Below are 25,044 nucleotides of genomic sequence, written 5' to 3'. Positions count from 1 at the left end.
CGTTGTTAGACCACGTGACAAGAGCACGTCCCACGCCACGAAATGTTCTATACGTCGACGCGATTGCCAACGTGGTGTTCCCGGCACTGCCTCCCGACGAGTTCTTAATGTTTTTGTGGTTGTGAAGCTTCAGAGCCAGATACGGCATCTTACGTGAAGCAATGTAGGGAGGAAACACATATTTAGAGCTTATAGCTGTATATTCAACGTCCATATATTTGAATGTAACAAGTGAATCGGGGGGTAGACACTGCACCGAGACGTTTTGTCGAGTGTATGGGTCTCTAAAGATGCAAAAGGTTTGTTGCAGTTAGACCCCTATGAGGGCCCCATAACGCGGCAAGGAAACTTTAGCGCGCTCAGCGCTCGAATGGGCATTTCAAGACTTCAGTCTACGTCACGAGTTTTCTAAACTTAGCATTGACACAAACGACGTCAACCGCGTGCACGTTTCCTCCTAATGCTCGACACTGCTGCCGGAACAGGGCCCATTTTCTGCTCCTAAGATTCTGAACCAAGAACATCAACCGAAAAGCCAAGAGACTCGATTGTTAGCATCATACGAGTACGCTGATCGCGCATCTCGTAAAATATGCACCACATCGTAGAACTTGCAGTTTGCCTCACAGTCTGTCTCGTTCCAAGGCAAAGCGAAGTATGGCGCCGTTGTCTGTGTGGTGCGGCTCATGACTCGGGTCAAAGGTGAAATATGCACACGATGCACGTGGCACACAGTTGGCTTTCGCATTTTTTTTCAAACACGCTGACTGCACGATGCTCAGAGAACGGTTAAGTGTCACCTCGGACTTCTCGTCCAATGTCTCAATTCATAGTTCAGAAAAATAAAATAACTGAGCGATCCATCTACGCATACAAATTAACGCCCGCTTCAAACTTGCAAAAAATACAATATATAAAGACGGGATGAAATGATAAACGTTTCTTTGGATTACCGAACTTCGAAGGGTCACGATTGCACGTTGTCACTTATTGGGAGTGCATGGAGTTGGCGACTCATCCATCGTGTATGAAAAGGGGCTCGAGGATTTGATGAGTGAAATATGCTCAACAAAAAATGCCCATGCTTCACGTAGTGGACAACGTCCCGACTGCCAGCCACAGTGACACAACCGGCTTTTGCGGTCGAAATGCAAAAGCGAAGGGAGCGAGGGATCGCTGTTTACACTACGTAACGTGTTGTGGGCAGTGGGATGGTTTATGCTAAAATGATGCGGACCATTTAAATTGCCTCTGCGAACAATTCCGTAATCATCTGTCGCTTCGATCACTGAATAATATTTTTCCTTTTTCTTAGACTGGCTCACGCTTGCGCTTTATTCAATTTTAGGTATGAAACCGCACATGCGAGGCATCCACTAATTTCATCGCAAGGCACGTCCATGTTAAGTCAGTAAGGCAAAGCCTGGCATAGTTTTTTTACGAGTGCTCGTGAACGCATTCCTTCTAATGAAATTATCTTTCTGGATATTAAGTGAGGGACGCTGTTAAACGTGAAACAAACGACACTTTTGAATATCGTCGCCGTTGATCAAACGGCCCCAGTGTCTGCGAAATATAAGGATTCTATGGCCTCCCATTCCATATAAATTAACCTTTTTAGCAACTGTGGGAAGTGTGCACAGCCAACAAAAATGGTGATAACTTTTTTTCCCTTCCCTGGCTATAAGAACACACGCTGTGTCATCCGGTAACCTGAACGCCGAACCTGCGTATCAATGTTTTATACATCCATGAGACGTGTGCTTGTCTAACATCCAGGGCAGCCCGTGACCGTTCTACACTTGAACTTGAAGCGACGATATTGTTTCTTCGACGGTGCGCAATTTCGCAATTGGAACGGTCCATTGAGAACAGTCAACAGAGGAGAACAACAACGAAGCCATCCAGGCTCCGTTCAAGGCAGTGACCAATGGTGTCCTTGGCGGAAAGTTCGTCATCTTCCACTGTAACCGAATTTGCCGTCATCGCCGGTTTTACTAGAGACGCAAACTTACCTTCAAATAAATATGCCGCTTCTCACTACGACAGCAGCAGGATTCAGCTTCGATGCGTGCGCGAGTGGTGTGAATGCGAAGCATGAGGTGTACTTGAACTGGGGCACTGTCAGGCAGTGACGCTCTGAAGTGGCTGTACGCATGCCAATAGCAGTTAGGTGCTTACACCAATGTGCCTCTATTCAGAGATGATATAGTTTACGGGCTGAAAACTGAACACATTAGTTTTCTCTCATTAACGACTGAGGCCGGCAATGTCAACATAAACCATCCCACAAGAAAGGGTAGAGAACATGTAACGTCAAGAAGATAACAATGTACAGGAACAAAGCAATTGCAACAATCAACTTCAACAACCTCGTAGAGACCTGGCAAAAACAGGAACACGCGCAACTTTAAATAAGAACAGCCAAAGCACTCACGGCACACTACAAGAACACGTAAAGGTCATACCTCTCTGTTGAACTCAGCATTGAGTAACTGTTAAACTGTTCCAAAGAACACTTGTGCATCTTTCACTCGATGGCATTTTCTGAACAACAAGAATAACAAAACAGACACCTTCCCTCTATGTTAATGAACCACGGTAAGATTGGGAACGAGCGTTTACGTTCACATCGCGCTTGCGGTCGGTCGGTTGCGACGACATGCTATAGGGTTGGGCAGTTTTCGGAAGGCGGACACTGTGCACTTATTCGTCGGTGCCGGTGGCTGCCATCTTGAGTAGCTAGGACAGGCGAGAGGAGATCGTAGCGTTCTCTTTGCATCCAACCGAGCGTCCCGAAGGAAGCCTGACAGGCGCGTCCACTATTTAGAGGAACGGCCTCAGTAAAGCGGGTCGGCGATGTGCGGTGTCCCTCCGGAAGCGCCCCTCCGAGAAGGATGGGATGTCTCAGTGGCTAGGTGGCGGCACCGGGTAGGCGGGCCTCAAAGGTTTGGCTGCTGCCGCCTCCACCGTCTTGGAAGGCCCGGGCCATATTTAGGCCTAGCAGGCAGATTGCCGCAGGCCGGGACGCGCAGACGAAACTGGCCGTGAGGCTGGGGATGGTAGCACCATGGTCATGATGTGGATCACGGCCCCTGCAAGAGCAAAGTGACCACGAGATTTCACAATGCGTGCATCATACTTTTGAAGCTATCATTCACTGATTGTTCTGTTGGTGCTGAAGGTTGCGCTACTTCCCCCATGAGACATCGACTTTAGTTCTCGAAAGTTTGTTCCGCTAGTTATAGTGGACTTGTATAAAACCGAAAACCTTGTGCTGCAGTCCTGCGACGCTGATTTTCGGCTGCCATTGCGAGGGATTATTTATAAATGTTATTTAGTACTGCCAACCCGATTATCAAGCCCTAGGCAGAATACAAATATACAAAAATAGCCGGTAATACAGAAATATGTAAAAAAAAAACAGCATGAGACAGTTGAGACACATCTGGCCCTATAACATGAAGCTATCCCAATGTGTTTTCATTGCAATTTCCTGACGTCATATTTACGTAACCGCCGGTGCAAGCATGGGGTGGTTACTCGGAGCGTTATGGTAACAGCCCAGTCAAACGCTCTCCTCGTTTAAAGAAAGTCGCTTTTGTTCGCTTTCCAAACGAATAAGATTGCCTACATTGAGCGGTTTTTCTTATCTCACTGGCTGAAAAAAGGCGAGGAGTACGCTAAAGTGGAGAGGGCTTCCATGGGGCCGAGCCAGCTCACTGAAAATAGGTAACCGGATGAAGAGGCTGGTCTCGGTGTCTGCAATTGGTACGCCTTCCCCTGCGCTTTTCGACCAGCTTGCGGCGGCTGGTCGGAAATTGCTCCGGCGTGCAACGGAAGATTAAGGATGCCGCTAAGACGGATCTTCAGTAAAGAAGAGTTGGCAGAGCGTCGTGATAAACGTGCCGAAAGAACTTGATAACGTTACATGGCCACGTAAAATGTTTTATTATACTCAAATAAATCAATGCTTTCCGGCAGGTGCGAGCAGCCAGTGCCTGAGCAATCGGCCAGCAGCAATCTTCTATTCCTTTCGGAACGGGGCAGACTCCGGCTATTCAGAAAGAAATCCAAGTTAGTTTGGCATATTTATGTATTTTTAACGCGTACATGTCACTTTGACGCGGTCAGTCTTCGTGGTTATGTGACGTCGCGTGATAGGCGAAGTGGGCGCAGCCCGAGAACTTTTGACCAATAGCAGAGGGCTAATGACGAAAAGGCGTTGAATCCAAAATTTTTTTTGTCCGATCATGCATAATCAACGTGTACACATATCAGATGTGGAGCTGTCTCGGTTTTCGTGACATCGCGTGACATACAGGCAGAGTGGGCGTGGCTCAAAGAAGCTTTTGACCAATCGTGGAGGGCTGACTGCAGAATTGGAACAGAAAAGTTTGGAATAGCTTTACGTTATAGCGCCAATGTAGTCTGAGAGTACAAAACATATGCAATGGATAGTACGAATGTAGAACAATAGTGGGTATTACAAAAATATGTTGAAAAAGGAAACAGCATGCGATAATTCCCAGAAAAGTATATCTCACCAAAGAAAATAGAATATCGCAAGTAGAAATAACAGAAAGTTCAATAACACCACAAAGAACGGCATGGTAGAAAGCGCCGCGGCAAGTATAAGAAAGGCGCAGTTGCGCCCGAAAGGCGAAACATCGATTGCGATAGCACATAAAGCAAACAGCCATACAAAGTAAGAATAGTACTTTTATCGGCCGAATCAACTTGTGAACATTTGCTGGCTTATTAAATTAGTAAGAATGGCGTCAGCGCGCACACCAAACATGAACACATCGCAGGCAATGACTGCGAACGCTCGCTGTCAAAATGCTGGCGTGAGGAAACGCGGCAGCAGGAGCAAGCGAAGTGACATTCGTGTTGTCTATCGCTGCAACGCAAAGGGAGCGCCCAGGACACAGCACGCACACAGCCACGAGCCGCCGACGTACCTGTAGACTGTGCCCCCAACGCAGATCGCCCTCAAGATACGGCCATGCGACCCCGCGCCGCAGCCACACACGCATTTGCAGCCGGAGAGGACGCCGCTCCTTCCCCCCGGCACTTCACGACGTTGGGTGCAACGTGCGCGACAGAAGACGGCGCGCTTCGCAATCGTCCCTTTCGTGCGGCCGAGATCGGCTACCCACGCACGCTTTCACTCGCGTGTACAGCGTAGGGCGACAGTATTATTGCCTTTATGCGGAACCTCACGCCGACGGGAGAAATGCGCTTGCAGTATCCATATAATTGCTGCAGCAATAAAGCAAGTAGAATAAGCTTCATCGCAGAGCACAAAGTACTAAAAGCACAAATTGCTCATCTACGAACCTCTTTTCGCAGAGCAGGTTGCTCAGGAACGGCACGGCACTTTCGGCGGTGTGCGGCACGTTGCCTCAGCGAAACCGCGCACATACTAAACGATTACCGCTGCTGTCCTGCATCAGCAGTTGGAAATGCAACTGGGTGTTTCTAACACACTGCGCACCATTCATTCAGCAAAATGTGGAGCGGCAGAGAGAAGACGCGTGCAATGGTTGACTGCAAAAATACTGACTGATGTATTAAGAAATGGAATGAACCTGCGTGGCCAAGCCCACAGACAGCTGATACAATTGTCCCCATTGTCGGCACTTCGACATGTACGGCTTTCCTGGCAGATAAAAAAGTTGACTCATCTGCCATCGTTGTATCCCTAATGTTCAAAGAAAGTACTTCAGCCTCGGAACGTCGGCAAGGGTGACTATCGCTCGTTGATGATGATGAAGCCTCAATCACTCGCACAAATCCACTATGGGGGATAGGCCACGAATCGGGTGGTAATATCATTGAATAAAGAAAAGAAATTGGTTAATAAATAACTAACACAAAAAGTAAAATAAATATTTAATTTAAGATGAAAAATAAACTGTGAATACATGAGCAAAAGTAGTGATCAATACTATAGTAAGCCTTGCGTTGATAGGAATACTAAAGTAGATAGAGAATAATAAAAAAACAACATGTACTTAAACTTGAGTAAGGTGAATTTTTTGAATAATAATACTGTGCATTTGTTCTTTTACATTTTGAATTTTCTAGACTGAAGTAGAAGTAAATCAATTGTGGAGTCTAAGAACTATTAACAAGGCATTCTTTCTGTGCCACATAGAAAATTATAAATGGCTAGGCAAACGTTCCTGTGGTTGTATCCCAATACTGTTGCTCCAAGGGAGAGAATAGCAGTGCTGTTTAAAGGCAACACTGCTATTCTCGTTAACACAGTGACAAGTAACACAGTGGAGAAGCAGCAGCAGCAGCGGCGGCGGCGCTGGTGGCGGCGGCCAAAGTCGAAGGAAGAGATAAAGAAAGCTTTTCTTGGGGGAATAGAGTTTTAGAATAGGGCCACGAAAGTTCGGGGCCCCAAAGAGATTTGCAGGTGTGAGCGTTGGGGCATGCAGTAGTGAAGAGTTTCAGAATAGTGCTTTGATATGGCTTTGCGCTTGCGGATAGTGTCTTGCTCTTGCAGCGCCCTACGGCGTCAAAGAAAAGCAATTACAAATATCCAAATATTACATATCATTTTATGATAAGAAGAGTAATTTTGACTTGAGTGTTCTCGCGTTTAATAATAACTTACAGGCTATTGGCAGCAAGCAATTTGTTGCGCTTAGTTTTGAGTAACCAGCTTCACGTGATGGAGGAAGGAAAAATACAAGAGGGAGCAAAATATCACGCAGTCAGCCTTCGCAAGCGCACGCTCCGTGAAGCCACAGCGGTGGCCCAACAAGGGACCTCTTGGGTCGAGATCACGGAGGAAGAATCGAGATTTGTTGAGTCGTTTGGTTCCCAGTAACTAGCTGCCAGTGGTTTTTATTCAGTGCGCGCTTCTGCTCTGCCGTGGCTCTCCCTGCACAGAGGGAAAACTAAAACCAACCGCGAACTTTGACGTGCGACCACGTGTTGGGCTACCAGGTTGCCTTCAATCACTTTGCCGTATGCTCCCTCCTATCATTTTCCTTCTTCCATGCCTTCACCAGCCATGTTAAGCCGTGTAAAGGCTGCGAGGTATACGAAGTCGACAACTGAATTCGCACTCAGCGGCGTCTAATGAATCAATCTTCATTACGCACGTTAGTTGAGAGAAATCAATAACCGCGGTCACGTCTCCTAGCTTACGAACTTGAGGCGTTAAGCTTGTTTAACATGCAAGCGACGGAGCGGCGGTGGCCGCGGCGGCATAGCGGCAGCGCAGCGCGCCAGACGCAGCTTCGTTTCACATGCTTCGTTTTTGCGCGGCTGTGATGCTCAGTGTTGCTTGCGGAAAGCGCTCGTGAGCGTCGGGTTTCAGCGGTCTTCAAGAACTGCGCCTCGCTCGCACTTCCATGTTTTGGAGAGCTTGAGCTGACGGTTTGATCGGTGTATTCAGTTGATTCTCCACTTTCGTTCTTGTAAACCTTGCAAAAAATAAAAACGCTGTGTATGGAACTGTGAATACAACGTCTTCTATTCACATTTACGTCTCTTTTAGCTCTTTATAGGTGATAGCTTAAAAGTCTTGCTTAGTACACGCAGACATAATTAGCCACAAGGAAGCAAATGAATGGGTTGGCTCGTATTTCCGCGATATGGGCTTGGAGCACGTGCCCGTCTACCAACGGCTGTTCTTTTCAAATACCGCAAGGCCTTCGGGCGCCATCTCCGTCAACCGCATGCAAGACGCAAACAGACGGCTTTCAAAGACGTTCACGTCCCTTTTCGCCTCTAGGCATTGGAGTGCGAAGGCGGCGGCCCTTGTAGAGCTCGTGGTACTTTACCTTTTGACTGAAGAAACATGGCGATAAAACTACGAACACGCTAGCTCGGAGTTGTAAAGAAGGAAAAAAAAAAAGCACCTACGTGCGTTGCGAAAAAAAAAACGCATGGACTGCAGTTTCGTCGCGTCTGTCCAGACCCATACGTGGTCACCATCGAGGAAAAGAACAAAAGAGCACGTGGGGACAATTTGGCTCCAAAGAGTGGAACTCGAAAATGACAGATGGAAACAAGCGGCAATTCTGAGGCACCAGCGCACACGTTCGATTCAAGCGACGCTGACATTAACTTTATAGAAGCACGCGTCACTTGCGACAAGTACCTTCGGCTTCAGTCCGTAATTTCTTTCCAAAGAACCTTCCACTTTGTTGCGAAAATCTTCAGTTTAGCATCTCAAGCAAGTGGACGTCGCAGAACTTTAGTGATGAACAGCTCGTTGAAAACCGCGCGAGACATTGCAAACTGGCAGCGGACGTCGTCTGCTGCAAATGTCTTCTGCTAGAACCTTCTGCTCGAGCGGGCCAGTTCCCCGGTTGCGTATTTACAATTGATAGTAGGTACAGCGGGGCGTGGCACTTGCGAAGGTGCCAGACGTTTGCGCGCATGCGCGAATAAGAGCGGTTGCGAGAGAGAAAATGTGGGGGATTTTGCTTCTTGAATGTATGACTGTGCCTAGGCACCACGGATGAGTTTCTTAGCGCTTGTTGTATGCGTTTGTCTCTAAGCGTGCCGGCATTGAGGAGCGGGCTCGAGTTTGTTTGCGCTCGGACGCTGGCTGCCGGCGCGGTGAAACAGGTGATAACATCGCAGGTGTTTCCGTGGGAGCAGTAGGGACTGTGGAAGAGGCCGATTAGCATATATTGAAAATGTAGAAGGCACAGCGCCTTAGCAACCGAGGTTGAACGCGAGCGGCTGAAAGGGCGCCAGAAACAATCGACGGCCCCGCAACCGCTACAAGAATACGCCGCACCCCATAACGCGTTTTACGCTAACCTAACCTAACGTTAACCTAGCCTAAATGAGCCAAACCTAACGAGGCCGAGACAGAAACACAACAATGCTCACGACGTAACTGTTGTGAGAACACGCCGCGCCACGCCGGGTTTTACGCTTACCTAGCGTAACGCAATGTTAAGGTAACCCAACCTAAGGTAACGTTAACCTAACCTAACGTAACATCATGTGGCCAAGACGCAAAGACAATAATCCGCACGGCATAACAGCTGTAACACCGCGGTACCCTAAGGCTTTTTACGCTAACCTAACAGAACCTAAGCTAACTTAAACCTAACCTAAACATAACCTAACCTAACCTAACGTGGATGAGCCGCAAAACTAGTAATCCTCACGGCGAGACATCAGGCAACTGCGTTCAACCGTGTTTGCTAAGGCGCTCTGCGTTTATTTCATTCAACGGGGACCACTCAATAATGCTCCTGAAAAATCCAGTAGAGCAGGCCTTGCTTCTACTACGGCCCCCATTGCTCCCTCGGGGAAATCATTGTTTTGTTTTTTTCTCTTTTTTGAAGGTAGAGTGTCATAAGGTGCGACAAAGTTATAATTCGGCATGGCTGACTCAGCACCAGCGCCGTACGCGCGAGGAAGTATCTCCGTCGTACCTTTAGACACAGCGGGTGTCAGTGCGCGCTGGTTCGCCTGTTGCTCCGTGGCGGCCGCCAGCGTCCGAGCGCAAACAAACTCTACCCCTCTCCGCCATGGCGGCACGCCTAGGGACAAATGCAAGCTACACGCGCAAACCTTCTCCACCGTAGTGCCTACGCAGAGTTACATATTCAAGGAGCAAAAGCCCCCAGACTTTCTCTCGCACCTGCTCTTACTCGCGCCTGTGCAGAAACGTAGAGCGCCTTGAGAAACGCCACGCCCCGCTGTACCTACTAGCAATTGTAAAAATACCGCCCGGGCCGCGCTATCTCAAAAGCCATCTGCGACGGGGACAGAGTCGGCCGGGCGCTGTGTTTTCGCGGCATAGTTCGTGTTGGGGGGGGGATGCGAGAGGCAGCACGAAGGTCAATGCGCTCGCTGCGGCGGCCGAGCTTCCTCACTCCAGCGCTTTGACAACGAGTCACCGAGCAAAATGTTTTCATGTGTGCTTGTGCGCGAATGGCCCCATGCTTGTTAACCTAATTAGTATGCCCATGTTTAGGAGTTCATGCGGCCCCCCAACACTACTATTCTTACTTCGTATAGCCGTCTACTAATTTGTTATCGCTATCAACGTTATGGCCTCTCGGGAGACATTGCGACTTTTTTGTGTGTGTTTGCCGAAGACGACCTAAATTTCTCTGAGAAGTGATCTTTACCTTTGTGCAATGCTTTAGAAGCATAACTTAGGACAGAGGCTATCGCTGAACTCTCAGATCACATGCCTGTGGGCTTGGTGGCTCGCGAAGAGCGTCTCTCAGCTCGGGCTCGCTGCCGCCACAGCTGTGGGTCCTGCGCCATTGGGAAGCTGCTGAGGCAGGGTGTCCGCTGCAGCCACGCTCACTGCCTCCGTGCCGTTAGCTGTAGTCACGGCGACGTCCATGGATGGCGTCGTTGCCCTAGCGTCCTGCGGTACAACAATGTGCCCACAAAGTTGGAAGCCTACTGTCGGAGGAAGCGCCATGCATCACTGTAGGCTCGCAACTGCGCCCTTATCTTAGGCTAACTCATCACTTCGCTTATTTTGTTTACTTTGCTTTTCATCCTCATCATCGTCGTCGTCAACAGCAAAAACAACATCAACAACCTACTTATCATCACTGGAGGTGGGAAGGCTTCGCTACGCGACCTTCAGGTACCGCTTTCTCGCGTCAACTGACCACATCATAAGCCTGCGATTTTCCTCGTTTTATCACGCCACCTCGATGTGATGAAATAAGGAGGTAGTGGATAAATATGCACCGGGAAGTGAGTTCCTACTTTGGAGAGGGAGTGCCTCGACGTGCTCAGCCTGCCCCCCGAGAATGTTTGTCAATCTCTGTTATTTTTACTAATATAAGAAGCTTTCTTCTGAAAAAAGAACAAGTATCAGATCTAGTATCTTCGTCTGGCAGTGACCTACTTATACTAACTGAAACATTGCTTACCAATGATGTCGCTGGCGGTGACGTTCTGAGTGAACTACTGAATTTCGATGTTTTTCATAACGATAGGAAAAGTACTGGGGCGGTGGCGTTCGTATCGCAGTAAAAAAAGCTCTAATGTGCTCCACAGTCAATGTGGCCACTGACCTAGGAATTCTATGGCTTATCGTTCGCGCTAATCCACAGCTACTATTTCTTGGTGTCTGTTATCGTCCCCCCAAGAGTAATTCTGAGTTCCCCCGCGATCTCAATAACACCTTGAACCATTTAACGAAAAAAATTTCCGAACGCTTGCATCTTGCTTTTTGTGAATTTCAATTACCCACATATGAATTGGTCAGACTATTCTAGCACAGTTACTAGCATGACAGGAGCTAGATAATTTTTAGATATTTGCCTTAGTTTTAACCTATCCCAGATGATAACAGAGCCAACGCGTACAAATCATGGCTCGGCTAACATCCTAGACCTCATACTAACCACTCATCCCGAAAGGATGTCCTCCATTAGCTACCTACGCGAAATAAGTTATCACACAGTAATCCTTGCTGTTTTCTCACTTTCACCTATAGTACGTCATTCTGATAAAAAAAAAACAATCCGCCTTTACGAAAAAGGGAACTATACCACGATAAACAACGAACTAGTCGCATTCTATCAATCATTTGAATTGGGTTTTGAAAATCGCTCGATGCAAAAAAACTGGTTACTCTTCCAAAACAACATGACTAAACTCTTTGCGCAGTTTGCACCAACTATCTTACTTCGCTCTAATCGCTATAAACCATGGTTCACGAATGCACTAAAAAAGCTGGAAAACAAAAAGAAACGTCTATTTCGCTGCGCTAAACTGAGGCCAAGCCCTAGCTGCTGGGAAGAATATTACGTATCTGAACGCGTCTACCTAATCCGGCAACAGAAGTACTCATTTTTTCATTCAGACTTGCCCCGCATGCTCAGCAGTAACCCAAAAAAATTTTGGCAGGTTATCAATTCCTAGTCATCCCCTTGTGTCAGAATTCCGAAAGATGGTGAAATTTTACCTGATATTGACTGTGCCAATCTATTTTATAATGCATTTTCACCTGCTTTCCCTACCGAACCACACGTGCCTCTTCCTGTTTTCTATGTTGCTGTCATGTATCCAATGCCGGATATTATTTTTTCACCAGATGGAATATCCGCACTCATTCATAATCAAAAATTATCCTCGTCAGCCGGTGTTGATGATATCACCTCAAAGCTTTTAAAAACCACGAAGCGCATCTCTGCCATGTATCTAACCCTGCTGTGTTCCCAATCACTATCATCAGGCACGCTCCCTAACGAGTGGAAAAAGAGCAAGGTCGTTCCAGTCTACAAATCAGGTAACCGTAATTCACCCTTAAATTATCGTCCAATATCCATAACTACTATCCCTTGCAAAATAATGGGACACATCATATACTCACACGTAATGAATTTCCTAGACAGTATTAACTTTTTCCACCCGTCGCAGCATGGCTTCCGTAAAGGCCTGTCATGTGACACTCAATTAGGTACATTTCTTCATGACCTACACTCAAATCTCGATACTAACACTGTGACCGATATAATTTTCTTGACTTTGTAAAGGCGTTTGATAAAGTAGCTCATCAACGCTTATTATCAAAACTTTCTCGCTTGAACTTCCACCCCAATGTCCCAACATGGATAAAAGAATTTCTTAGTAACCAATCCCAGTCCGTCACTGTTAACAATACTCCCTCAGAATTTTTTCCCGTAACATCAGGCATACCCGAAGGTTCAGTTCTAGGTCCCCTCCTGTGCCTAATATACATTAATTATCTTCCATTGCATGTTTCCTGTCAGATTCGCATGTTTGCTGATGATTGCGTTGTCTATCGAAGTATCACTAACAGCAATGACTGTATTTATCTCCAAAATGACCTGAACAGCATTACAGCCTGGTGTGATCACTGGTTAATGGTCCTAAACAGTAATAAATGTAAATATATGTCAATTTCCCGCAGCCGCAATCGGCATGACTTTCTCTACACAATTAATGACATCCTAATCGACACTGTAAACTCAATTAAGTACCTACGTACTACGATCACGCGTGATTTAAACTGGTGCTCGCATATAACTAACATCATATCATCTGCTAACAAAATCTTGGGATTTCTGAAACGCAACCTCCGCACTGCTCCTCAACAGGTAGAAATACTAGCATATAAAACATTGGTAAGGCCAAAACTCGAATACGCATCACCCATATGGCATCCTCACCAAATTTACATCAGCAACGCATTAGAATTCATACAGAACCGCGCCGTCAGATACATTCACCCGTCATACTCATATGATATCAGCGTATCACCATTAAAGGTAGTGATACCGTCGCCATATCATGAGCTTGTCATTGTTCCATAAATTCTACACCAGTTCGCTTCGCCACGCACCTTACATTTTACCGCCTTCACGCATACCGCTGCGCACAGGCCAGCCACTAAATGTTGCTCGCCTTAGCGCACGCACTGTCACCTGCTCGTCATCATTTTTTCATCGTACAGCTAAAGATTGGAACGGCCTTCCCCACCACGTCGCTGCCACAGCCACCTCATCTGCCTTCGTGCAAGAAGTAACAAGTGTTCTGTCTGTAAAATAAGATAGTGGGCAACCTCCTGTATTTTTTGTACACCCACCCCTTATATAGTACCCCGCAAGGGGTCTTTAAGGTAAAAAAATGAAAAAAAAATGAAATGAAATGAAAGAATAGGCAGTTGCAATTTTCTTTATCAACGTAGCAGGATACGTAACATAATAGTAGAAGCGATGAAAGACCACGAAAGATTAGAACGTTGTATACGCCGTACTAGTCTATTTCATAGTTGAACCAACTGAACAAAATGTGGCCGGGTTGTTTTGGCGAGTGTCGGTACCACCCCATGCATCCGCGTATACAATGATTCCGACAACGGCCATCACTCTCACCTGCGGCGACCCAGCGGGCTCCGCTGCACCCGTGGCGACGGCCGCGTCGTCGTCTTGCTGGGCGAGCGGGTTGGTGTGCACGCGTGTGGCGGCCGCCGCGGCGCTGAGCTGCGGGGCGGGGGGCTTCTTCCCCAGCAGGTAGAAGGTCATGAGCATGCCTTTGCCCTTGACGGACACCAGGCCGCGCTGCTCGAGAGCGAAGCCGAAGGTCTCCAGAATGTCGGCCGTTTCCTTCACCACCTGCGACGGGCAACAGCGTCGTCACCCACAATCCGCGAGGCCTGCGTTCTTGCCCCAGACAAATATGCACAGTGTTTGACAAGACGCCAAGATAAACCTAAAAAAAGCTGTGTAGGATCTCAGCTGTGAGGACGTGGAGCACTCCTCCATTATGTTCATAATCATTCAACGTTGTCGCAGATTTTCGATTGGGCACTAAAGGAAGCGCACTGGCGCCACATGTAGGTATTGTTTGGAAGAGGAAGCCCGATATAGAAATGCATGTACGACTACTTACATTGGGAAAAGGTTGTGGTAATCGCGTAGGCTGGTACAAAGGTCACAGTCCATGGGGCAGTGTACCACTTCCTCTTAGTCTTCCTCTTGCGCGCACGGTCCGTCCAAATGCACCGTAACATAATCCCAAGGGATGAAGAGCCATCCCGGCGCTTGTTAGAATGATAGCGAACTAGATGAACATATTATATTAAATGGGACACGCACGTGGACGACATCAGTTCATAGCTGGTACGAGGACGACGTGTCTGCAACAGAGGCGATTTTGTAATTTAAGCGACCTAGTCGTCGCAATACCCGGTAGGGCCCAGTATAGCAGTTTTTCGGGCAGGCCGACATGGCGACTTGACGTCCACAGAAGAACAAGATTTCGGGAAGGTAACTCATGGTTCCGGTGGGGACTATCGTAGCGAGTCTTATGTGACGCTTGAGACGCTGTAAGTCAATTATAGGCAATCTGGCGAGCTATACAAGCCCGACCGAAGGTGGCATGGGCGTATTCCGTGGTATGTCACGACACCGAAAGTAGCAAGGTGTGAAAAGGCAGAGTTCGATGGCGACCAAACAGGTAGAAACTCGAGAAACAGGTATTATTATGATGGGACGAATTGTACGCAACGATAGTCTGCTGAAACGTACATAGCCAACATTTATGTAAGGGTGCGATTCAGTCGTTCAATCAGTACGTTTGCTCATCGGTGATATGCGGTTGCGAGCTTGCGTTTGGTGGAGCATGGACGAAGTATGTCGTCGACAACTTGGGGCAGGAAATAACAGCCACGATGTGTCAGCAGGCGCCTTGGCGCGCCATGGTGAAGAATGACGCCTTTAAGTAAGAAGTCTGCTACATCTGTAGCACAAGCTGGTGGACAGGGCACGTGTTATACCATAGCGGGTCCCATAGTCTGTGGCAACGGCTCTCCATTTGTTCCTGTTTGTGAATGTGGGGAAGGCGCCTAGAAGGTCCATGCCGACACGGAAGAAAGGCTCCATGGGAACATCGATTGGATGACGGTGGCCAGAAGATCGCGGACATGGCCTCTTTCGACGCTGGCAGAGGTCGCAAGCCACGACGTAACGTCGCACAGGGCGGTAAAGGCCTGGCCAGAAGAAGCGACGTCGAACTCGTAAGTGCGGGAGGTACCAAGGTGTCCGCCAGTGCGTGCATTGTGGAACTCAGCAAGAACAGTATAATGGAGATGGCGAGGGACAACTAGCAGTAAATTTGGTCTATCAGAGCTGATGTTGCGTTAATAAAGAATGTGGTCATGGAGCACAAGCATTCTGGTTGAACGATCTGATTGTCCTGAAGTCGAGCACTCAGTGATCGACCAGGGAGAGTCGTCCTTTCACAACTCAGTAACGATGTCGCGAAACTTAGAAACTGTCAGAAGGCAAGTGTCGGTATCCTGTTCGTCGTTGTTAGGAGGATCGACGAGATGACGAGACAAGCAGGCGGTGTCCAGATCTAAGCGGCCGGATTTGTACATCGCAACTAAAGAATAACCCCGAAGTTTGAATGCCCAGCGACTAAGGCGGCGAGTCGGGTCTTTCAGTGACGATAGCCGGCGCAGGGCATAGTGGTCCGTGATGACCGAAAATGGGTGGCCAAACAAGTAAGGGCAAAATTTAGCCACTTCCCACATCAGAGCGAGGCACTCGAGTTCGGTGATACAAAAATTGCCCTCTGAAGGGGACATGAGGTGGCTGGCGTAGGCAACGAAGCACTCGACTCCATTTTGCTGTTGGGCGAGGACAGCACCTATGCCATGGTCACTGGCGTCTGTGCGAACTTGTGTTGGTGCAGATGGATCAAAGTGACCTAATAACGGAGGCGTTGTCAACAAGCGGATCAGGGTGTAGAAGCCGTGGGCTTGTTTGTGGCCCCAAAAGAACACAGTGTCTTTCTTGAGAAGGTCAGTCAGTGGCCGGGCTATATCCGAAAAAGTTTTAACAAACCAACGAAAATAGGACCATATGCCGGCGAAGCTGCGCACATCTGTTGCTGAGCAGGGTACAGGAAACTACTCGACTGCGTTAATCTTATCACGATCAAAATGCATAACAGCAGCTCCGAGAAGGGGCCAAGAACTTTCAGTTCCCGGTGCCCAAAATAGCGCTTAAAACAGTACAGGTCAGCCTCCTTTGAATCTTCAACAATAGCGGCCAAGCGACAGAGGTGGCTGTCGAACGTTGGGGAAAATACCATGACATTGTCCAGATAACACAAGCAAGTGAACTATAGCACCGAAGGAGAGAGTCCATCATTCTTTTGATAGTTGCTGGGGCACTACAAAGTTTGAAAGGCATAACCTCAAAACAGTAAAGGCCGTCCGGCGTAGCGAAAGCGGTCTTCTCGCGGTCGAGTTCATCTACCGAAATCTGCCAATAACCAGGTCGGAAGTTGAGTGAAGAGAAGTATTTCGGTCCGTGAAGGCAGTCGAGAGCGTCATCGATCCGCGGAAGGAGGTACACATCCTTTTTTGTGATCTGATTCAGTTGACGGTAGCCGACAGGGAATCGCCAGCTGCCATCCTTGTGTTTGACCAAGACAACCGGCAACCGGCAATGCCCAAAGACTCGAAGAGGGCTCAATTACACTTTTGGTTAGTATCTTGTCTATTTCAGCTTGGATAACGTGGCGTTCTACGTGAGACACACGATGAGGTCGTCGGCGGATAGGACTAGCATCACCGGTGTCAACCTTATGAGTCAAAATGGAAGTCACTCCCTGTGGGTGATCCTCAAAGTCAAAGTCGTCGCAATAAGACACCAGGTCGCGACAAGCATCTGCCCCCTGTTCGGGAAGCAGGTCTTGAGCGACCTTCGAAAATACGCCGGGATCGGACGTTGCGGAACTGATCGGATAGCAGGTGGCTGCAGACGAGCACAGAACATCTAGTACAGAGATGGCAGTATCACCGATGGGAGATGCGTTGCCGAGCGACATGAACCTTTCGGAATAACTTGGGTACCTAAACCAGAATTTAAAACACGAATAATTATGCGGTTACCGGCGATAATCACAATGGCACGAGGGACAGCAACTGTGCGTAGCAGGAGAACAGTGACATAAGCAGTCGGCACAAAATCACCTTCAGGAACAAATAGGAAGCACGGCAAATGCATACAGATGGCGGCTTGAGGCGTCAACCGTACGAAGTCTACGGAACATAAGCAAGGCTCAGCTATTTTGGAGGACACCTGTGAATATTCAGCTCGGATTGGAGGAGGCCAGCAGCGCAGTTAATCAATGCTGAATGGTCCGATAAAAAGTCGAGGCCGAAGATCAAGCCATGGGAACACCGTACAGAACAGCAAATAAAAGGGACGTGTTGGAACCAGCAACAGTTGTTCGGGCAGTGAACAAGCCAAGGATAATGGGCGTTGCTCCATCAGCGACCCAGATAGTACGAGATGCGGCATGTGTAAGGACTTTCTTCAGGCGGAAACGAAGACTTGCTCATCACCGAGATATCGGCTCCAGTATCAACAGGCGCTTGGACAAATACACGGCCAACTTCTACATCGACTGTATTGCGTCTCGTCGGCAGGTTGAGAGGCTTTGTTGGAGACATCGTTAATGCAGGATAACTTCCGGGAGCTGCATTATTTAGTTGTTCAAGGTACCCGCCGTGTTTGCTCAGTAGCTATGTTGTTAGGCTCCTCAGCATGAGGTCACGGGATCGAATGTCAGCCATGGCGGCCGCATTTCGATGGGGGGCGACAACACCCGTGAATGAATGAATGAATGTGTGTGGTTTAGTGGCGCAAGGGCCAGATATGGCCAAAGAGCGCCAAGACAGTGTTAGTGATTTCGCGGTGGAATGATGAGTTCTGTGAAGATGTGACTTGGCTGTAAAGTGGCCTAAAAATAGTCGCTGTAAAGTGCGTAAAATCTACGTGCTGTAAAATTATGGCGATGACTAATGACGAATACTATGAACATTAAGATCCATCGTAGAAGAATGATGCAAAAATGAAAATATATAAGTTGGTAAAATTACTTGGAGCACTGGTGCCTCGCCAGAGCCCTTGAAACACAAGGGCCTAGAGGCATGTGCTATACGAAAGAGCTATCACAGCGGCATCCTCTGAAGAGAGGGCCCGCTACGAACATGTGGGGCTAAAAACATGCAAGACAACACCTCTCAGAAAACTTAGGACTGCGCTGGTGTCAAATAAAGGTTCTGGGCCGAGTAGCATTACGGGATGTAGGGGGATGTGCTGCCGGTATGCTAGGGAAGAATGCTTCCCTCTTTCAGATTCGGCGGCACGACACTCCAGGAGGACGTGGAGGACGGTCAGCCTCTCCCCACATCTACCGCAGGTTGGAGGATCATTTTCAGTGAGTAGAAAGTTATGCGTGTCAAATGTGTGTCCTATTCTGAGGAGACAGAATAGGACATCTGTTCGCCGTGATTTTGTTACGGAGGGCCAAGAACCTAACTGTGGCTTTATCACGTGCAGTTAGTTATTTACTTCTGCGTCCCACATACGTTGCCAGTGGTTTCGCAGTTTTCTTCTTAAGAAAGGCTTCAGGTCTGTGACAGGGACCGAAGCAGTAGGACTAACTGCATGCAATGAAATTGATGTGGCCATCTGGTCCGCTAGAACGTTTCCCTCGATGCCCCTATGTCCAGGCACCCAGCATATAATCACATGGTTAGATATATATGCTTTACACAGTAGGGAGTAGAGTTCATTAATTACCGGATTTTTGTGGTTACAGAAAGACATCAAGGCCTTCACAACACTAAAGGAGTCCGTATATATAACTGATTTCTGGAGTTTTCATTTATTTATATGCTTTACGACCGACAGCAGTGCGTAAGCCTCAGCCGTAAAGATACTAGTTTCCGGTTGCAGTACATTGGTTTCCGAGAAGGATGGACCGACGGCTGCATAGGACACCCCGTCGTGTGACTTCGATGCGTCTGTGTAGAACTCCGTGCAGGAGTATTTGTGCTGTATGGTAAAGAAGTCCGATACGGTTGTGGACGACACGAAGGACGCGGACACGGACACGGAAGACGCAACAGCGTAGGCTTAGCCAGTCAAAACCAGGAACAGCGTCTAGCCCGAGCCCCACTTCAGTAGCGCTGGCGATCCGGCTGCGGAGCTCGGCACGGCGCACTTCTTCTTCCTTACAACTTCCCCCCTCGCTGAAGAAGCCGCACAGGAGGCCTAAGGTGTCGTGAGGACGAAGGGCTCGTGATACGGCTTGAGCCGATCTACGTGCACAATTTCCCGGCCTCGGCGGCGCAGGTCCGTAGGGGGTGTCAGAGGTTCGATAACGTAGTTCACCGGAGAAGTTTGGCGTAGAACCCGGTAAGGTCCATGATATCGGGATACAAACTTGGAGGAGACACCTTGTGTCGAAGTAGGAGGCACCCACAACCAAACAAGAGCGTCAGGCGAAAACTGGTGGTGGGGGCGCCCGTCGTCATGACGAAATTTCTGTAGCGCTTGTTCTTGCGTTGTAAGGGCGCGAGCTAGTTGCCGACATTCCTCTGCATACCGGGCGGCTTCGGAAGCCGGTGTACCCTCTGATAAGTCGGGACGGTAAGGGAGAATAGTGTCAATGGGAAATGATGGTTCGCGGCCATATAGAAGAAAGAAGGGAGAAAAGCCCGTCGTTGACTGGGGTGCCGTGTTGTAGGCGTACGTGACATAGGGAAGGATGAGGTCCCAGTTGGTGTGGTTGGAGGCGACATACATCGAAAGCATGTCGCCAAGAGTTCGGTTAAAGCGCTCTGTCAATCCGTTTGTTTGCGGGTGATATGCGGTGGTACAGTGATGAATGACGCGGCATTCAGCGAGAAGTTCTTGAATCACGTCGGCGAGAAAGACGCGACCTCGGTCGCTCAGGAGTTCGCGGGGAGCGCCGTGACGTAGAACGAAGCGGTGAAGCAGGAAGGAAGCAACGTCACGAGCCGTCGCGGCTGGTAGAGCGGCCGTTTCTGCATACCTCGTGAGGTGGTCTACAGCTACAATGACCCAGCGATTACCAGCAGCTGTGTATGGCAGAGGTCCGTATAAGTCGATCCCAACCCGGTCAAAGGGCCGTGAAGGGCATGGCAGAGGTTGCATTGGTCCAGAAGGGCGGCAAGGATAAGGCTTCCGGCGTTGAAATTCTGTGCAAGAGTGAAAGTACTTTTGCACAAATGTGTACATACCACGCCACTAAAACCTATGACGTAGTCTGGTGTAGGTTTTGAAGAGACCAGCGTGTGCGCACTGAGGGTCGGCGTGGAAAGCGGCGCATACATCAGTGCGGAGCTGCCGAGGTATTACAAGCAGCCATTTGCGGCCGTCGGAACCGTAGTTACGGCGATAGACAATTCCGTCGCGGATGGCGAAGTGCGAAGCTTGTCGGCGCAACGCTCGGGATGGTGGGCGTGCAGGTGAATTAGAGATGGAATCTATCAAAGGTGAAATCCAGGAGTCCTTGCGCTGCTCCAAAGCCATGTCGACAGAAGCGAATGGGAGAAGTGGGTCGTCTAGGACAGACACACTGACAATGTCGGCGTGGAGAGGCGAGCGCGAAAGAGCATCGGCATCGGCGTGCTGCTTGCCTGAGTGGTAGACAACCCGGATATCGTACTCTTGGAGCCTCAGTGCCCACCGGGCTAGGCGGCCGCAGGGATCCTTGAGAGACGACAACCAGCAAAGTGCGTGGTGATCGGTAACGACATCGAAGGACCGGCCGTACAGGTATGGGCGAAATTTTGTGATGGCCCAGGTGATCGCGAGACATTCTTTTTCCGTGACGGAATAGTTCGCTTCAGCTTTCGTCAGAGTACGGCTTGCGTAAGCAACAACATATTCTTGGCAGCCGGGCTTGCGCTGCGCGAGCACAGCGCCAAGACCAACACCGCTAGCATCCGTATGGATTTCCGTGGGAGCAGTTGGATCGAAATGGCGCAGTATCGGTGGTGTTGTGAGCAGGCGACGTAGCGTCGCGAAGGCATCATCGCAAGTCGGGGACCACGCGGAAAGATTGGGGTCTCCCCGAAGAAGCTCTGTCAGAGGTGCCGTAATCGAAGCGAAATTGCGAATAAAGCGGCGGAAGTACGAGCAGAGGCCAATGAAACTGCGCAAGTCTTTTAGAGACGTTGGCTTCGGGAATTCTTTAACAGCACGGAGCTTAGCGGCATCAGGGAGAACGCCGTCCTTCGACACGACATGTCCGAGAATTGTCAGCTTGCGTGCCCCAAAGTGACATTTTTTCAGATTTAGTTGGAGGCCAGCGTCACTGAGGCAGCGTAAAACCTGCTCCAAGCGATGAAGGTGAGTAGAAAAATCTGGCGCGAACACTACTACATCATCCAAATAACACAAGCACGTGTTCCATTTGAGACCTCGAAGAATATAGTGTCCATCATGCGCTCAAAAGTCGCGGGCGCGTTGCAAAGTCCGAATGGCATCACACGAAATTCGTATAAGCCATCTGGTGTGATGAAAGCAGTTTTAGGCTTACCTTCTGCAGCCATAGGCACCTGCCAATAACCAGAGCGTAGATCGAGGGAGGAAAAGAACTCTGCACCTTGTAAGCTGTCGAGGGCGTCGTCGATCCGCGGCAATGGATAAACATCCTTTCCGGTTATTTTGTTTAGGCGACGGTAATCCACGCAAAAGCGGATCGAGCCATCCTTCTTTTTAACTAAAACAACTGGCGATGCCCATGGGCTGTCGGACGGTTCAATGACACCACGCTTTAGCATGTCACCTACTTGCTCATCAATGACGCGTCGTTCTGTCGACGAGACGCGGTAGGGTCGCTGCCGTAGCGGTGGGTGAGAACCGGTGTCAATACGGTGACATACAGTCGTCGTTCGGCCCAGAGAAGTGCTATGGCTGTCAAAAGCAGGGCGAAATTTCTCGAGGAGACGGAGAAGGTGATGGCGTTGCGTGGGGCTTAAGGCGTTGTCGATGACGTGGCTGAAAACGTCGTCAGGCGATGTGGCAGGAACGGGACTACAGTAGAGGGTGTTGACCTCTGACGATCCAACAGAAAGTTCCGACGTGGTAATGGTGTCGTAAGGCTCCACAGAGCCGAGAGATTCGCCGCGAAGCAACGCAGTCGGGAATGGGAAGTGGTTGTGTATAGGAACGTGAGTAGCACCAGCTTGAAGGCTAAGCAACGCAGTTGGGAGTGGTGAGGTGGCGGTGAACAAAAGCAGTGGAAGGCGTGAAGAGTACGGTAGAGTTGGAGGCAACGGAACAGGATACAGGTGCCAGAACGGATGCATGCGGAGGTATATGGATGTCGTCAGTGAGGGACAACTTGGTGCCGGAAAGCAAAACGTCATCAGATATTGCATTGCCAAGCGAAGAGAAGGCGACTTCTGCACGGGAGCAATCAATAACTGCTTGGTGACGGGAGAGAAAGTCCCAACCTAAAATAATATCGTGGGAACAGTGGGGAAGAACGACGAACTCGACTGTGTAGAGCGCTCCTTGAATTTGAAGTCTGGCGGTGCACGCAGCCACCGGCTGGACGTGCTGTGCTGTGGCCGTGCGGAGTAAAGGACCGAAGAAAGGCGTCATGACTTTTCGTAATGAGCGGCATAGTTTTTCGGTAATTACAGATATGGCGGCACCTGTGTCAATGAGGGCAAGCACAGAGACTCCTTCAAAAGCGACATCAATAACGTTCGGCGGCGAAAGAAGAGGGCTTGAGCGTTGTGACGATGACGCAGTTCTTGCCTCGGGAACTGCGCTACTTAGTTTTCCGTGTCAGCGGTAGAGGGACGTCGACGCATCGGGGAGAGCGAGCGACGACGAGGAGAAGGAGAACGGCGGTCGGAAACTGGGCGAAGGCTTGGGCGGGGAAGGGGTAAATCGCGGTCTGGAGCGTAAGGCAACGGATGGTCGTACGCGGCTGTGCGTGGGTCGTCCCGTGGATGAAGTGGACGGCGGCGGCACAGGCGTGCGACGTGTCCGGGAATACCGCACGAATAGCAGATGGGCCGATTGTCCGGTGTGCGCCAGGGATTAATTACTCGATGGGCTGGAGGTCGTGGTGGCGTGGGGGTAAAAACAGGGCTAGGCATCGGAGGCGAAGCCCGGAAGGTCGGTGGTCGTGGTCGTGCGACGGCGTCGGCGTAAGTCAATGGGCGGTGAGTTGAGGCGCCCGTTCCAGAGGAAGGACCTCGGACACTTATTCTTCTATAACGTGTCGTAGGGTCGGACTAAGAGACGAACTGGACTCCGGTGGGTTGGAGATCAGGGAGAGCTGGCGAGCAACTTCTTCCCGGACGAAAGCCTTGATTTGCGAGAGGAGGGTGGCATCTGGAAAAGCAGAGGTCAAGCCGGACAATGATTCCTGATGGGGAACAGGACGGCGAGTGAGGAGGCGTTGACGGCGGAGCTCGTCATAGCTTTGGCACAGTTCAATAACGTGGGCAACAGTAGAGGGGCTCTTGGAAATGAGCATCTGAAACGCGTCCTCGTCGATACCCTTCATGATATGCTTGATTTTATTGCCCTCAGTCATGGATGCATCGACGCGTTTACAGAGATCGATGACATCTTCGATGTAGCTGGTAAAGTTCTCACCAGGCTGCTGAGAGCGCGACTGCAGACGCTGCTCGGCACGAAGCTTTTGAACAGCAGGGCGGCCGAAGACCTCGCTGAACTTTGTCTTGAACACCGTTCAGCTTGGGACTTCGCTTTCGTGGTTCCGAAACCACAAGTGGGCAATTCCGGTGAGGTAGAAAGGGATGGTGGTCAATTTCGTGATGTCATCCCACTTGTTGTTCCGACTGACGCGTTCGTATGAGGAGAGCCAGTCATCAACGTCGTGGTCGTCAGTGCCGCTAAAGATAGGAGGGTCCCGCTGGCGGAATGTGCCGGGGCAGACGGTAGACTGGGGAGCAGGTGGTGGGAAGCTCGTGGCGCTTTCGGTGGTCATGATGGCAAGGAGAGTCCGGCTGCGCAATTCCAGGATTGCAGGAGACCGAGCAAACCTCCACCAATTATGGTAAAGAAGTCCGACACGGTTGTGGACGACACGAAGGACGCGGACACGGACACGGAAGACGCAACAGCGTAGGCTTAGCCAGTCAAAACCAGGAACAGCGTCTAGCCCGAGCCCCACTTCAGTAGCGCTGGCGATCCGGCTGCGGAGCTCGGCACGGCGCACTTCTTCTTCCTTACAGCTGGAGTTCCGGGAAATGCATTTGGATTTCAATCTCTGGAGCGTGTTTTGTAACTTGCATGAAAGATATGTCGCATTGTATCAGCTGCCACTCCCAAGGAGGTAGCAGCTTGGCTGGATGCCTTAGGGGAAGTTCGAGGAGTGGAACATGCATTTCATGACTAAGCTCCCTCACACGCAGCGAGAAAGGCTGTCTTAAGGAGGGACGATTATGAAAGAGTGTAGCATATGTCATCTCGTTAACGGTATTATAACACGGATGTTGAGGATTAGAGTGGACTTTCAGAAAATATGTTTGGCTGATGTATGTTCTCTGGATATGAAGTGACCACTCATTCGATTCTGCATATAAACTTTCAACGGGACTTGTCCTGAAAGCTCCTGTGGCTAAACGGATACCTAGATGGTGAACAGGGTCTAACATCTTTAGCGCACTCGGGGCGGCAGAATGATAGATCACGGCACCATAATCTAATCGTGAACGAATCAGGCTCT

At 49.4% G+C, this 25,044-nt stretch overlaps 1 protein-coding gene across 3 annotated transcripts in view; it reads right to left on the bottom strand.

Moving 5' to 3' along the window:
• Positions 1-730: 730 nt before the first annotated feature.
• Positions 731-25,044, bottom strand: part of LOC142580095 (adenylate cyclase type 3-like) — a 416,897-nt gene continuing 392,583 nt past the window's right edge. For all 3 annotated transcript variants that reach the window (XM_075690881.1, XM_075690880.1, XM_075690883.1), the window contains 3 exons: positions 13,869-14,108; positions 10,194-10,375; positions 731-3,095 (listed from right to left, as the gene is read on the bottom strand). In XM_075690881.1, the coding sequence (XP_075546996.1) occupies positions 10,226-10,375; positions 13,869-14,108 (390 nt within the window). In that variant the 3' untranslated portion in view covers positions 731-3,095; positions 10,194-10,225. The remainder of the gene's footprint in view (positions 3,096-10,193; positions 10,376-13,868; positions 14,109-25,044) is intronic.

Source organism: Dermacentor variabilis, chromosome 4 (genome assembly GCF_050947875.1).
Source record: "Dermacentor variabilis isolate Ectoservices chromosome 4, ASM5094787v1, whole genome shotgun sequence".
In the NCBI taxonomy this organism is placed as follows: domain Eukaryota; kingdom Metazoa; phylum Arthropoda; class Arachnida; order Ixodida; family Ixodidae; genus Dermacentor; species Dermacentor variabilis.
Note: the sequence above shows the minus strand (reverse complement) of the source record. Positions and strands in the feature narration are given on the sequence as shown.